This window comes from Myxine glutinosa, chromosome 8 (assembly GCF_964187855.1).
Source record: "Myxine glutinosa chromosome 8, kmMyxGlut1.1, whole genome shotgun sequence".
Lineage (NCBI taxonomy): Eukaryota > Metazoa > Chordata > Myxini > Myxiniformes > Myxinidae > Myxine > Myxine glutinosa.
In genome coordinates this window covers 2,761,734-2,776,739 of record NC_136268.1, presented here as the reverse complement: position 1 = coordinate 2,776,739, position 15,006 = coordinate 2,761,734, and the positions used below count along the sequence as shown (strand labels likewise).

The window sequence follows — 15,006 nt, the reverse complement described above, 5'->3', positions numbered from 1 at the left end:
CGCAGGGATACGGTGTACCTATTCTAAATCGGGGTACACACAGTGATCATTCATCCCAGCAAGCTGGTACTCAATTTGCCGACCTCGGAAGGATGACAGGCTGAGTCAACCCCCCTGGCATTAATTCAGCGATCGATCGGGATTCGAACCCAGGATCCTCGGATCCCAAGCCGGCACCCTAACCGCTAAGCCAACAACACCAGGCTCAACACCAGTGGGATACAAAACATAAACTTAAACCTTCAGTGCCATTCTAGTTCCACGTGCATAAACGAGACCGCATTGCGAAAACCCTCATTGGACGAGAGTTTACTGTATGTCAATTTTAAAAAATAAAGGCCACTGCAACAGTGATTTAACAGCACGATCGGACTCAGCAGAAGCGGAAAAATACAACTACGAGCAGATCAAAATTGCACTCCAAATGCAGCACGATCTCTTCACTCAACAGATATAGGAACAAAACTTTACTACAAAACCTAAAGTGTTTCGGTTTGAAAGAAAAGTACAAATAAACCAGAGTAGATAAACTACATTAAAAACCTCTCCCGTCCATGGTATCTAACCTCCGTTAGTGTCTTACTTTTGAGGTTCAGGAAAACAACAGGAATGTGCGTCTCCATCCCAACAGGAGGGCTCCTGAAAAACGACATGAGTTGATCAATATCACATGATCCCAAACTACATCTGTGGCTGTAGGAAACTGACATTATCAAAATCGTTCACATCAACATCCCCAACCCCGAACCACCATAACCAAACTGACCAGTCTGCTGGTGCTCCAGGAACTCCGCTGCCACTGGCCGGAACTAGCACCGCATTCCTTTCCTCAGTCAAGCTCATCCACTGATCCACGAACCTTTCTTCCCGTTCTCCATCCTCTGTTCCCCTCTCTGTTCCAAACATAAACACACAAACACATGTCGTAGGCCAAAAACTCAACATTCTCAACGCCAATACCACCAGGACCCGTCAAAGCAAGGGGAGAGACCGAGATATCGGTACAAAATGGGTTGTTGACATGTGAGCAAACACTCATTATAGACATCAAAAACACTCTCTGTTGCAACACAATTTAAAAGATGTGCAACACCTTCAGGAAGTTTTTCATTTTATATAGAGGTCATAGTTTGGGGGAAAGTCAATCCCCACGCACCAGCTTTTTCTACTAGGCCTTGAATCTGTTTATCCAGGTAGCTTCGCCGGCGCTCTAGTGCTTCAGACCAACACCTCCTCAAATGCAACAAGTCTTCTTCCTGTAACGTAAACATGCATAGCCATTTGTTATGCCAAGCAATCAATGTCCTTACAAACTGCCACCCCAGCATCCACTACCCGAGCTACCACCTAGGCCATCATGTGGAACCCACGAGCCCTCCATGCACATCCTCCCCCGCCACCTAGTCCATCATGTGGAACCCACGAGCCCTCCAAGCACAACATCCTTCCCGACCACCTAGGCTATCATGTGGAACCCAAGAGCCCTCCATGCACATCCTCCCCCGCCACCTAGCCCATCATGTGGAACCCACGAGCCCTCCATGCACATCCTTCCCTACCACCTAGACCATCCTGTGGAACCCACGAGCCCTCCATGCACATCCTTCCCTAACCTAGCTCATCATGTGGAACCCACGAGCCCTCCATGCACATCCTTCCCTACCACCTAGGCCATCATGTGGAACCCACGAGCCCTCCATGCACATCCTCCCCCACCACCTAAGCCCATCATGTGGAACCCACTAGCCCTCCATGCACAACATCCTTCCCGACCACCTAGGCCATCATGTGGAACCCATGAGCCCTCCATGCACATCCTTACATACCACCGAGCCCTTCATGTGGAACCCACTAGCCCTCCATGCACATCCTTACATACCACCGAGCCCATCATGTGGAACCCACTAGCCCTCCATGCACATCCTCCCCCGCCACCTAGGCCATCATGTGGAACCCATACTGTCCAGGATGCTACTTCGTAGCCCTATAGTCCCAACATTGGCTAATTATGTGACTGCATTACCTGATAACTGTCCATCTCGTCCTGTAAAACAAAAAGGAGCAAAACACTTTTTAGCTCATGGAAGAGTTTAAACAAAGTAAAATAAAAACATTTAATGTGTACAGGGTGGGCAAACAAAAATTACATTTACAATTGTGATTACTCATCAAAATTTTACATCATTTGGACATTTGTGTGACGATTTGGTTTAATGGTTCATGATCCCTTCTCTCCATCGTCACACCCCTTCCCCTTGAACATCCCATTAATGTTTATGGTCTTGTATGATGAATTCCTGTAACACACACACACACACACACACACACACACACACACACACACACACACACACACACACACACACACACACACACACACACACACACACACACACACACACACCTTGCAACGTGTAAAGGTGTAGGCCTCGTATGGAGATGTGCCGAATGATCACCCTGAAAATGCCTAATTGACGTTTTGATTTTCCAATTCATTTGACAAGACCTAGCCATTGCTGTTTAAAGTACTTCGAGCCTTCCGGACGTGCAAGCTGACAGTTGTGGAGGCCTCATTGGTGGAAGGTTGATGTGTTTCTCTTCAAATTTTGTGAAGCTAAACCCTCATTTCTGCATGGTGCTCTTCTTGTCCCAAAGCTCCAAAGAATAGACTTGGCGCAGCTGACGCTCGCTGCCATGACAGGGTGGTATGGGGGTTGTGCACTTACCTTTTACCTGTCTAGTCTGGGTTCGACTCTCAGCTTGATGCTTTGCAAGCAGGATAATTGCAGCGCAAATTGTGCCGTCCCTCGTGTGGACCGTTACATCAGGTGACCTGTCTGCCAGCACGAGCCAGTGAAGCTGAAAGATCCCATTGTGTCTTTTGATATGGAGAAGGTGATTTATCATGAGCATCCTTTTTCCAATTTCCAGAAATTATTGCTCTAACTAATCTCCCGCGATGAAGCTAACTCCGAGGGCCTTTCACTCACTCACTCACCGCAGGCAGGTTGGTGGTCTTTCTATCTTCTGCCGACTCCTCTCCGGCCTTGCCCCCCCCAGCTCTCTCTGGGCTCTGTCCCCCAAATATTCCTACAGGTCGCACAAGATCTGCCTGCAACCCTCTTATGGTTAAACTGCCAAAATCAAGACTCTCTGCTCACCATCACTCTTTCATTCCCCTTTTCTCCCGCCTCTGGAACAAACTCCCTCACTCTCTTCAATCCCACTCCTCCCTCCAGGTCTTCAAAACAGCTGTTCACCACCATCTCTCGTCTTCCCCCATCCAAAACCTTGATCTTTTCTACCCCCGTTAATTTAATTTTTTTTACTTTTTTTCTATACAAGATCGAGGCTCGTGAAAGAGCTAACATTAATCACACAAAAAGTCAAACCGACACATAAAACACAAAATAAGGGGAGCGGTAGACAAGATGGGGAGAGAGGGGGAAGGACACAAACACAACATTTGAGAGCAGGGACATCGAGAGAACTGTGGGAGGGAGAGGGCTTGGGGGGAGGTGGGAGAGGTATAAAACATATGGACACTGCAAGGACTTCCAGGAAAGAAGTTGGAATTTCAAAAAAGTGGATCTGGGGTGAATTAGCGGGGGTAGTACGTGCCTTCGATACGGTCTGGCACCCCGCTCTGCTCACCAAACTTTCCTCTTATGGTATCCATGGAAATCTGCACGCATGGCTTGTGGACTTCCTCTCTGGTCGTAGTCAACGTGTGGCCCTGAATGGGTTTCTCTCATCTCCCCTTCCTGTTCAGGCTGGAGTTCGCCAAGGCAGTGTTCTGGGCCCTGTGCTTTTTCTGTAATTCACCCCAGATCCACTTTTTTGAAATTCCGACTTTTTTCCTGAAAGTCCTTGCAGTGTCCATGTATTTTATACCTCTCCCACCAACCCCCCTCCACCCCCCTCCCCCCCCCCCCCGCTTTCCCATGCCTCATCCCCTCAAGCCCTCTACATCCCACAGATCTCCCGATGTCCCTGTTCTCAAATGTTGTACTTGTGTGCTTCCCTCTCTCCCCATCTTGTCTCCCGCTCCCTTTATCTTACGTTTTATGTGTCAGTTTGTCTTTTTGCAATTAATGTTAGCTCTTACACGAGCCTCCATCTTTCAAAAACAAAGAAAAAAAAGAAAAAGAAAAAACCTACAAGGGGGCACTGGAATCAGCTGCAGAGTCACACTCACTTGTGATGATGCAAACTAGCAGTCACATGCCGAATACGACAGAAGAACAGTTGATGGTGAGAAGTTGTCCATTAGTCCAAGCCATTTAGCATTTGACGGGGAAAAAACTGCAACACTACCGATCTCATTAGTATTGATTACCCTCAAGGTACCTTTATAACATACTAAAAGTATAAAGGTCTAAAAATATGGGGTGACTCTCAAATAATGCAATCAAGTTTTCTCCATTTAGCCCCATGTTAAAAGACGTACATATGCCGCATGCTATGATTTATTGTCGCTCTCTGAACTTCTATTGCTTATTTTATACACTGGACCTAATCACTAGCACGATATAATAAATAAAGGATATCATACTGTACAATATTGTATATATAAGTGAAGTTTTTACTGTTTTAGTGTCTTATTTAACCACACCCCGTTTTACAAAGACTGCTCACTCCACAGCAAGCGACGGTACATCATTATTTGTTTGTGAACCATATATATCTTAGTTTTTAATCCCATCAATGACATGTATTTAGTATGTTTAGGTCTATTGGCAATAACATACAGTAATAGTATATTCAACTTTTCTATATTTGCAGGTAATCCAACCCTGAAGAATGGCGGCCAAATTCGTGTGTGTTCTGCAATGAATCCACCAACAACGATAATCCAGTAGTGACACTTCGTGAAAAGGGAAGTCGGACTATTAATGTTGTTAGTGACCAGCGCAGTGACCCAATACAGACTGTTCCAGGTCAAGTTGTTCATCAAGAATGCCGACGTGTATACTGCAATCCAATAAAGGTAGCACAGAGTATCAGAGATACACACAGACCAGGCCCAAGTGTATCGCTCCGATCAGCAGAGGAAGCCTTCAACTTCAAAGCAGATTGCCTCTTCTGTGGTACAAAGGTGAACTTTGATAACAGGAAACAACAAGGAGATGTCCACTCTATCACATTTACAGAATGTAAAGATAGTCTTCTGCAAAAGTGCTCAACAAGGAACGATGCATGGCCGATACTGTTCGGGCTCGACTGCTCATTGTGTGTGACCTTCCAGCGGCAGATGCCGTGTATCACCAGGTATGCAGTTCAAATTTCCGGACAGGGAAACTGATCCCTCTGAATTTTGTACATAATGAAACAGTACAGAAGAAACAGAAATTGGGTAGACGATACAAATCACCACACGAAGGCGGTCGTCCTGCTCTGGATGACAGATGTCAGGCATTTATAAAGGTGACTGAATTCCTTGAGGAAAATGACGACGAACAAAACACAATCTCTGATCTGGTGGACAAAATGGCCGAGTATCTTGCTGACTCAAATGCCGAGTCCTATTCTCAAAGATATATGAAAGACAGACTGATTGAACACTTTGGCGACAGAGTCATTGTCACAACAGTTAATGGCAAATCGAATGTTGCAACGATGAGGCAAACAGCTGACAGTGTACTTTTGGAGTTTCATGCAAACCAGTCTAAGGATCCTATGATTCAGAAGAAAATAATCCTGGAAGCTGCCGCTAAATTCATACTGGATGACATAAAGCAAGTGGAAACAGGGAATGAAACATACCCAGCATCGGAAGACTTTGAGTTCAAAGACGCCAGCCTCAACTTTCTTCCTGATACTCTGAAGATTTTTCTTGGAAAGATCTTGAAGGCAAAAGATGTAGAGCTGAAGATAGCTTCAATTGGTCAGGCTATAATGCAAGCTGCACGACCACGTGTCCTGATTGCTCCACTGCAAATTGCACTAGGGGTGCAGCTGCAGCACCATTTCGCCTCTCGTTTCCTTATTGATTCACTGCATGCACATGGGTACTGCAGCTCATACAAGGAAGTCACACGTTTCAACCAAAATGCAGCTGTATACCAGGGTACGGACATACCCAACCACAAGGGAGAATTTGTTCAATATGCAGCTGACAACGTCAACCACAACATTAGAACCTTAGACGGACACAACACCTTCCATGGCATGGGGATAATAGCCATTATTACCCCTGGAACAACACAAGGACATCCGATTCCTAGAGCTCAGGTCACTGCCAGCGACATAGAAACAACTGGAAGAATCCAGATACAGTACCATAGAGCTGACGACCAGGCACTTGCAACCTTGACTTATGGGAGCGTGCCTATCATGAGAGCCCATGATCCCAACCTTGAGAGCCAACCTTGATGTACTGTGGAAGACGTCACTGCTGTTCAAGATACCAAGACCTGCATGGTCCGGGATGATGCAACTCTTACATCGTGGTGTCCAGCATTCAAAATCGTCTGTCCTGTTTCTCCCAATGATTGATTTGAGCTCGAGCGACACTACATGCATCTACTCCACTCTCAACTACATTGCGCAACATGCTAAACAACATGATGTACCTACCATCATCACCTTTGATCAGCCACTATGGTGGAAGGCATTGTCGATCATTCTCTCGGAGCCAGATGGAAGCCCCATGCGACGTATTGTGGTAAGGCTAGGTGCCTTTCATATGGAAATGAGCTTCCTTGGCAGCATAGGGCACCTCATGGGTGGTTCTGGGTTGAAGGAGCTGCTAGAACTCATATACGCACCAAATGCAGTGGATCACATCCTAACAGGAAAAGCAATTTCCAGGGCTGTACGGGCACACATCCTCCTGGATGCTGTCCTGAATGCACTCCTCCTGTCTGATCCTCTTGGAGGAACACAATACAGAACTGCAGAAGACTTGCCAGTTCGGGATGAAGATGCAATGAGTGGCTTGGCCGATGATGATGTGATTCATCCAGATGTGAGTAAAGCAAGGACCCTGTATGATGCGTTGATGAAAGGCACACGATCTTCCAACGATGTAGCAAGTGATCCAATCCTTGACAAGATCAGCAAAGTCTTTCAAACACAGACAGAATCATTGACCAAAGACCGAACAGCGAAACTGTGGTTACAGTATATGGATATGGTGAAGATCTTAAGAAAATTCATCAAAGCCGAGCGTATGGGAAAACTGGTCCCTGCACCTCGAAGCTGTATCTGATATGTTACCATATGTAAGTAGTGTATATATGTTGCTTCTGGGACACTCTCATTTTCCCATTGACTTACATGTTAATTTTTCCCCTCCCTCATTGCCCCTAAACACCTCTATTTCTCTCACCCTGTTCTTTACGAACCTTCTAACCTTTTGACATGTTATCCTTATTCATTAGACCACTTAAACAATGGTCCTTCTGTGTGAACCTGTGATCCTTCTGACCTTATGGACCTTTTAACCTTTTACTCTTAATATCATCTGGTGAATCATCTTTGACCCACTCAAACAACGACCCTACAAATATTTGTTTATGTGTGGGAAATAATTTAATTCTCATACAACTCTCCTCACCGTCTAATACATTAACAAAAAATATGTTTGAGTTTGGTTCTTCATCAAGATATTTTAACTGAGCTAAGATAAAATGGTAAACCTCCCTCAATGTTCTTGTTTGAGCGCCTCCAGTGCCACATACCATTTTAAAATTAAAGTATATATTTTCCTGACAACCATGAAAGTTTTCCGTCCACTCAAAAATATTTCCATCTTTTTTACCCAATTCACCGGTATTTAAATTAATTCTCTTATTTGTTTTGTAAATTGTTTTACCAGTTGTCTTTTCAATTATACCTATTTGATATTTTTCACATTCGTTATGTTTACCATTTATATACCAAGGTTGATTACACCTCCACTCTTTAGTCTGGTTGGTACTTGGTTCTATCATTTATATAACTAGGGCATGCCCGTACTATATATATATCTAAAATTATATCCCCCCCCTCTATTTACATGAAATGGTTTGGTCCATTCGCAAAGCCAAAGCGAACGGCTTGCGAGTACGGTGACAATCCCCCCCCCCTCTATTTACATGAAATGGTTTGGTCCATTCGCAAAGCCAAAGCGAACGGCTTGCGAGTACGGTGACAATCCCCCCCCACCCCCCTCTATTTACATGAAATGGTTTGGTCCAAAGCGAACGGCTTGCGGAGTTTGGTAAAGAAATCGCCATAGCTCGGTAACTACTTCTCCGATTAATATGAAACCTTGAAAAGGCACATCCTCGGGTCCCCAGCAATATACCTGGCAAGTTTCAAGTATATCGGACCCGTGGTTGTCGAGAAACAGCGGTCACAGACACACAGACAAACACACAGACAAACACACACACACACAGAGATTACTGGAATTATAGATAGATAGTAAAAAAGGCGGCGGTAGCCCGTTAAAATCCCCAACCCCCCCTTTTTAACTTATCGCTTATATATATCTTATCACTTATATATATCTTATCACTTATGTATATCTTATCACTTATATATATCTTATCACTTATATATATCTTATCACTTATATACTTATATAACCATAAGGGAGACTATCAATTCCATTTTCTAAAATAAACCTCTTATCATCAAAAGCCCCCAATGCTTTCTTATTTATCTCTTCTGAATATAATTGATGTTTATAACTTCTTATTCCATTAATCTTTCGAAACTCTTCTTTCTTTGTTGTTAAACAGTTATAATAATCATTAAAGTTTATTGTTTCTTTAATGACATTTTTCTTTATGCCTTTTAACTTCTTATCAGTTTTTTCAACGTTATTCACAATGTATTTATAAGCATAAGCCTTAGACCTCAATCCCACAAATTCACTCATTACATTTCCTCCTAATTCATCCTTAAACTTTCCAATCACCTTTTTATTTTTAGAAGAGAACAACTCACTCTCTGGACTGTAATTACTAGTGTCATAGATATTAATGTCCTTTTTCATGTCTGAATAAACATCATCAGTATTAATTTGCAAAATAAAACTATCTGTATCCATATAAAGTAGATTAACATCATTTTGATATTTCTTCCTCAAGTTATTATAAAAGTAATCATACATTAATGACTTTGATAAATCAAGAATTGATGTTCCAATATAAATAGGTTTGTTCATTTCAATACTCTCTTTAATCAAATGGATCGCACAAAAGTTCTCAGTAAAGACCTCAGCTCTAGTAAAACTCAGTCTACTAATTAATTTTGATGCTTGTTTCCAAGATGTTGATAGTCTGATATTTTGTCTTTTTCTCACATTTTCCATGGTCTTACCAAAGACCGCATTATTCATCAATTTATAAAAGTCTTTCTCAAAATCTGTTTTTGACTCTGTTCTTCTTTGTGTATTAAAATCAATGTACCCCTTCAACCAATGACTTTGATTGAACTTTAGAACCCTATGGATCTTCTCTACTCTTAGACCTTTTGATAAATATTGTCGCAAATTTCTTTGGTGTAGAACATAATTTTTCTTGTTATATAATGTAGTAAGTAATTTTTCTGTTGATTCACCTATATTAAATGATTGTTGATAATCACTTAACCACTCCTTCTTTGGACTTTCCTTTTCACAAGCAAATGGGAGATCTTTGTGTAGGTTATGAAGTTCCTCTGGATATTTCAAATCGACCTCAAAATAATAACCAACCTTTGAATCATCCAATTCTTTTTGTGTAGAGATACATACATCTTGTAAAACCTTTTTGTAATCTTTTTCCTTTACCCATCTAAGTTTTCCATAAGGAAGAGCCTGAGACATTGCCCAGCCATACAGGTTGTTCGCATCATAATACATCAAGTAGGAGCTCTCTACCGATGGATCATAATTTGGAATGTACTTGTTATTTGCTTTAGCATATCTCTTTGAACAGACTTGTGAAATTCCTCCTCTCTTTGCCTTTTCAATCATCAAAAGCATATCAACATCGGTTATCAAATCCAAAGCTTGTTTTGTCATTTTTAACATCGCGCTCCAAGCCAATCCAGGAGCAGTGTAATAGTGAGCAGGATCCAATCCATATCCAGAATGACAGATTGTTCTGAAAGCCTCAAACACATCAGCCAACAAAAGCACATCAGTTTTGAGGTACAAATCGTGATACTCACCAAGATTCTTAATGTTATATTTTTTCCAAACATTTTGTGCGTGTACATAATCTTTATCAGATATATGACTATTATTTAATTTGTTATAGAAATTTTCTTTTAAAGGAAGTTGTGTTTCATTGAATCTCTCAAATGAGTCCATATAGTCATAGGGGTAAATTCCCTTTTGTGTTAGAAAATCTTTATCTAAAAAATACTCTGAAAGACATGGAAACTCTTTTAGATTTTGAACCAAGTTAGCCAATGGACTTGCCATGAATTTAAATGTATCAAGAAATCTGATATGAGTAATAGGAGATGTGTGAACTGTTTTTGTGAATGAAATGTATTTCTAATCCGTGTTTGGAATTGCTGAGATACTTCCAGAAGTCTTTGAGAGTTCCTTGATAAATAGATGTGTATCATAATGAGCGTTGTTATGAAGAAAGACAGGAATGAAAGAGGGGAGTTGATAATTAATATTACAACTTTGATGAGCCGGACCTCTATATTTACCAGTGAGATGACAATGGTCTCTAACCTTTAGACCTTTACCAATTTTCTCCTCACAAATATGACAGACATTGTTTTTTATAAATTCCCTTTTTTCTTTACTTGTTGAGGACATTGGTTTATTGGTTTCTCTCATTATCTTGGTTAATCGAACACAGTCTTTTTCTAGTCGTTTCACAAACTCCTCTGGGGTATTTGAGCCTCTATACATCTCTAACTTGTTATATTTATCACCCACGGATGATTTGATATAATAACAAAAACCACAAGGAGTATGTTTTTGATATTTATTTGTGTATGATTCTTTTGGATCTGGAGAAGCAGTATCAATTTTTTCTAAAATACTTTCAAAATCAGCATATATAACAAATGGATGTTTTATTGTTTTCTTTTCATCTTTGAATGTGATCTTTGAGTCTTTTTTAGGCATGTTGATTACCGTTGATTTATGTTCACCACAATAATTTGAATGTTTATCTAATCTTTCTTGTGTATGGAAGAAGTTAAGACAACGCATACAAATATATATTTTAGTTGTTCTTTTACATACTTGTGGTTTTATTAATTTTGTAATATCTTTGATGTATGTATAATGTGAATTTTCGTCTGAATTAAAATATAGAAGATTAATATGAGTTTGTTTACAATTGTCAGAAAGCTTTAAAACCTGAATGTTGTTTGTTTCTGTTAGACCATAAACATTAACTGATAAATTATTCAACTTTTCAAATTTAGGAATATCATTTAAAGTCATCGGAAACTTTAGATCTTTCGTATTTAATGTATTCTAATATTTTTTATAATGAGATACTCTTTCATCATGAAAATGTGGAGGATGTAAGTGTGCTAGAATAGACCAGAGAAAACATTTATTGTCTTTATTTTTGATATTGATAACTGCTTTTCTATTTTTGATAACACTGGGTAAATCAATGTAAGAAGAAGCTTTTAGAGGATCTGATTTAAGAATATGAATGTCTATGTAAATAATTTTTCCTATATTGAATCCACTTCCTACGATTGAATTATCCACATCTTGCTCTTGTTTAATAAGTTCATCATAGACTCCTGATGTTTTAAAATCTTGATATGAAGATATAAAGTGTGGCTCAGTTCTCATGTATGGTGTATCTATAACTCCTTCGTCCTTTGTCATTTCTAATTTTACTCCCATATAAAATTTAAGTGGTTTCATTTCTTTTAGTGTTTTTTCAATCAACGTTTGAACAGCAGGTTTAACTATTTCTACAGCATCAACTATAGACTCTGGTTCAGGAGGTTTGAAGTTAAAGACTCTTATTTTAATATGTCCTTTGAATGCACCATCAGAGTTTTTAATAGTAAACAATTTTGACAAGTGTTTGTTAGTTTTAAGATGGGCTTTAAACCCCTTCTTGAGGATGGTTGTTTTACAGACCTTACAATGTTTTGTTTTAGGTGGAAGAGGGGAATGTTTGTTAAGAATGTTGTATGTATGTTTTGCGGTGAGAATATGTTGTTTATAATATTTTACTTCCTTCTCGCAAGTATCACAATAAACCATATTTATAGCGTGAGAAAACGTGGTGTTTTATATACTAGGGCATGCCCGTACTATATATATGCCCGTACTATATATATATCTAAAATTATATCCCCCCCCTCTATTTACATGAAATGGTTTGGTCCATTCGCAACGCCAAAGCGAACGGCGAACGACTTGCGAGTACAGTGACAATCCCCCCCCCTCTATTTACATGAAATGGTTTGGTCCATTCGCAACGACCACAGAACCCCCCCCCCCTCTATTTACATGAAATGGTTTGGTCCATTCGCAACGCCAAAGCGAACGGCGAACGGCTAAATCGCCATAGCTCTGTAAGTACTTGTCCGATTAATATGAAACCTTGAAAAGGCACATCCTCGGGTCCCCAGCAATATACCTGGCAAGTTTAAAGTATATCGGACCCGTGGTTGTCGAGAAACAGCGGTCACAGACAAACATACAAACACACATACACACATACACACATACACACATACACACATACACACAGAGATTAATGGAATTATAGATAGATATCACTGTGCTTAAAATAAAACACTTTTGAGCTTTACAGCTCCGTTTTATATATATCGCTGTGCTTAAAATAAAACACTTTTGAGCTTTACAGCTCCGTTTTATATATATCGCTGTGCTTAAACTAAAACACTTTTTCACTCAGAATCATCTAAGTCATAACTATCACATGAATACTCAGAATCATACTCAGAGTCATCAATAAAGCTACTCTCATAACTATCATTTGAGCACAAACTATTAGTATCATAACTATCATCTGTGTTCAATGAAATACTATCATCACCATCGTCCGAGTTCAATGAAATACTATCATCACTATCGTCCGAGTTCAATGAAATAGTAAAATCTTCACTGCTGTAATGACTCATATTTAATTAGCAGAAAAAACCTTTCCATCTATACCAATATACTTTCTTTCATTAACGGATTCAATCTCTACATTTTTAATATCAAAAGTTATCTTTAAATAATCTCTAACTATCATAGAACGAAATGACATTTCACCAGAAATATTAACATCATTCATTTTACTTAGATCTACACCCTTTGGATTATTAAAGTAAATACAAATTTCTCCACGAGTATTGTTGATGGTCTTATCATTCTTTTTCAAAGTATCGTGGTCAATCACTTTTTCAAGCTTTGAATAAATTGCCAGGAGTAGAGGAGAAACTTTTGTTAGATTTACTTTAATGGATGTCTTTCCAGGTATAGTTAGAGCTCTTCCTTTAAATAAAATAGAGGGACTCATGTTATTTTCCATAACTGGTTTTACCCAAAAATTTCCATATTTATCTTTGTTCAATTTAACATCTTTGACATATTTTTCTATATCTTTCACCGAAGTAGAGATTGATTGAAATTTGTCTTTTGTGCTTTGAAACATTGTATTTATTAATGAATAAACTTGCGTTTAGTTTAAGTAAAAATTTACCATATAAATATGATAAGTTCTGAAGGATATTTAGAATTTCCAGACTCTCCATATGATAAATTAGAGAATTGTCCGGCTTGTGATAGAATAGGGCTTAATAATGAGGGTTCATATAAACAATGTATTTTCTGTGATTTAATTTTAATTAATGATAATTAAAAAAATATATATATATATAACTCTTTTAAATTAGAACCAAAAATGAATTACTTTACAAGATTAATAAGAGAGATGAATGTTAAGTATTGTGATGATAATACACCATTTCTTTCAAGGGAAGAGACTATTTGTATTGAGGAAATGTATAAGGGTTTAATGATATTGTTGCGAATATGGAATTTGGCCTCCATATCCGCTTGTAAATATTCCCCTATTTTCTCCAATACTCCCCAACTTTCCCCAGTCCCCCATTCCCTAGTCCCATTGCATGTAAATAACAATCAGTAGAGCCGACCTTCCCCTTATTCCCCCATTAAATGTCGTGCCCAGGTCCACCGCACCACACGTAGACAACTTTCGGACATCTTCCTAGTTATTCTTATTCTATGTCAGTTAAGGCCTCGTCTCCATTAATTATGACTCTTCGTTGCACCAGAATGTGATTATATGGCATCAGTAGTGAGTTTAGGACCTTTCCCATACCTCCTCCCATCTTCTTCCCCAAACAACAACAATAACAACAACTACAACAACAATTACAACAACAACAGAGGAGATGGCGGCGGAGCGGGGGAGGATGCGTCCTCACACCGGCTCGATTAGCTCCAGACCATGCGCTCCACGGGGTTACCCCGAAGGGGCTGGCTGTCAGCTCCTCGTCAGGGGCGGAGCCAGTAACCCCCCCCGCACGCACCCAATGAGAAGCAACGTGCCGATTCCACGAGGCGGAGCTAACGAGCCGAGGGCGTGTCACTCCCCGCCGGATATACGCAGCCGCTTGCCGGACGTGACGTCAGATGCGCCTCAGCTTGGAGACTGGAGAGAGAAGCCACCGCCACCCCCAGCGCGACGATACCTCCCCGCATCTCTGGACCGGACCGAGTCGATTCTGCCTTGAGCCAAGAGTGCACCTTGAGCCATCGCGACCTGCCTTTCCTTTTCATCAACCCCCGTGTGAGTCAGCATTTTGTCCCGTGTGTCTGTCGTCTGTCCGGGGTTAATATAAGAGTGTGTCTAAGTGCCTGTCTTCCTGTAATATACCTCTAGCCCCTGTAATCTAACCTTTTTCCGTACGAATATACTTGAGAATCGAAACGTTGGTGTCGTATTGTGTGATTGTAATCCAGCCGGGTGTCTTCTTTTTCTTATTGAGCCAGCGTAGCGCGACTTCGTCAACGGCGAGTATAGTCGGGTAATTTGTGCGGACACG

At 40.5% G+C, this 15,006-nt stretch overlaps 2 protein-coding genes across 2 annotated transcripts in view; both read right to left on the bottom strand.

Annotated features, from left to right (window-relative positions):
• LOC137412855 (kinesin-like protein KIF13A) overlaps positions 1 to 15,006 on the bottom strand; it is a 232,334-nt gene that overhangs the window by 93,827 nt on the left and 123,501 nt on the right. The window contains 4 exon segments of the mRNA XM_078782869.1: positions 584 to 639; positions 767 to 893; positions 1,157 to 1,256; positions 2,024 to 2,044. Coding sequence (XP_078638995.1) covers positions 584 to 639; positions 767 to 893; positions 1,157 to 1,256; positions 2,024 to 2,044 — 304 coding nt within the window.
• The window catches only part of LOC144893208 (uncharacterized), a 301,836-nt gene that overhangs the window by 224,601 nt on the left and 62,229 nt on the right, over positions 1 to 15,006 (bottom strand). The gene's annotated exons all lie outside the window — the stretch shown is intronic.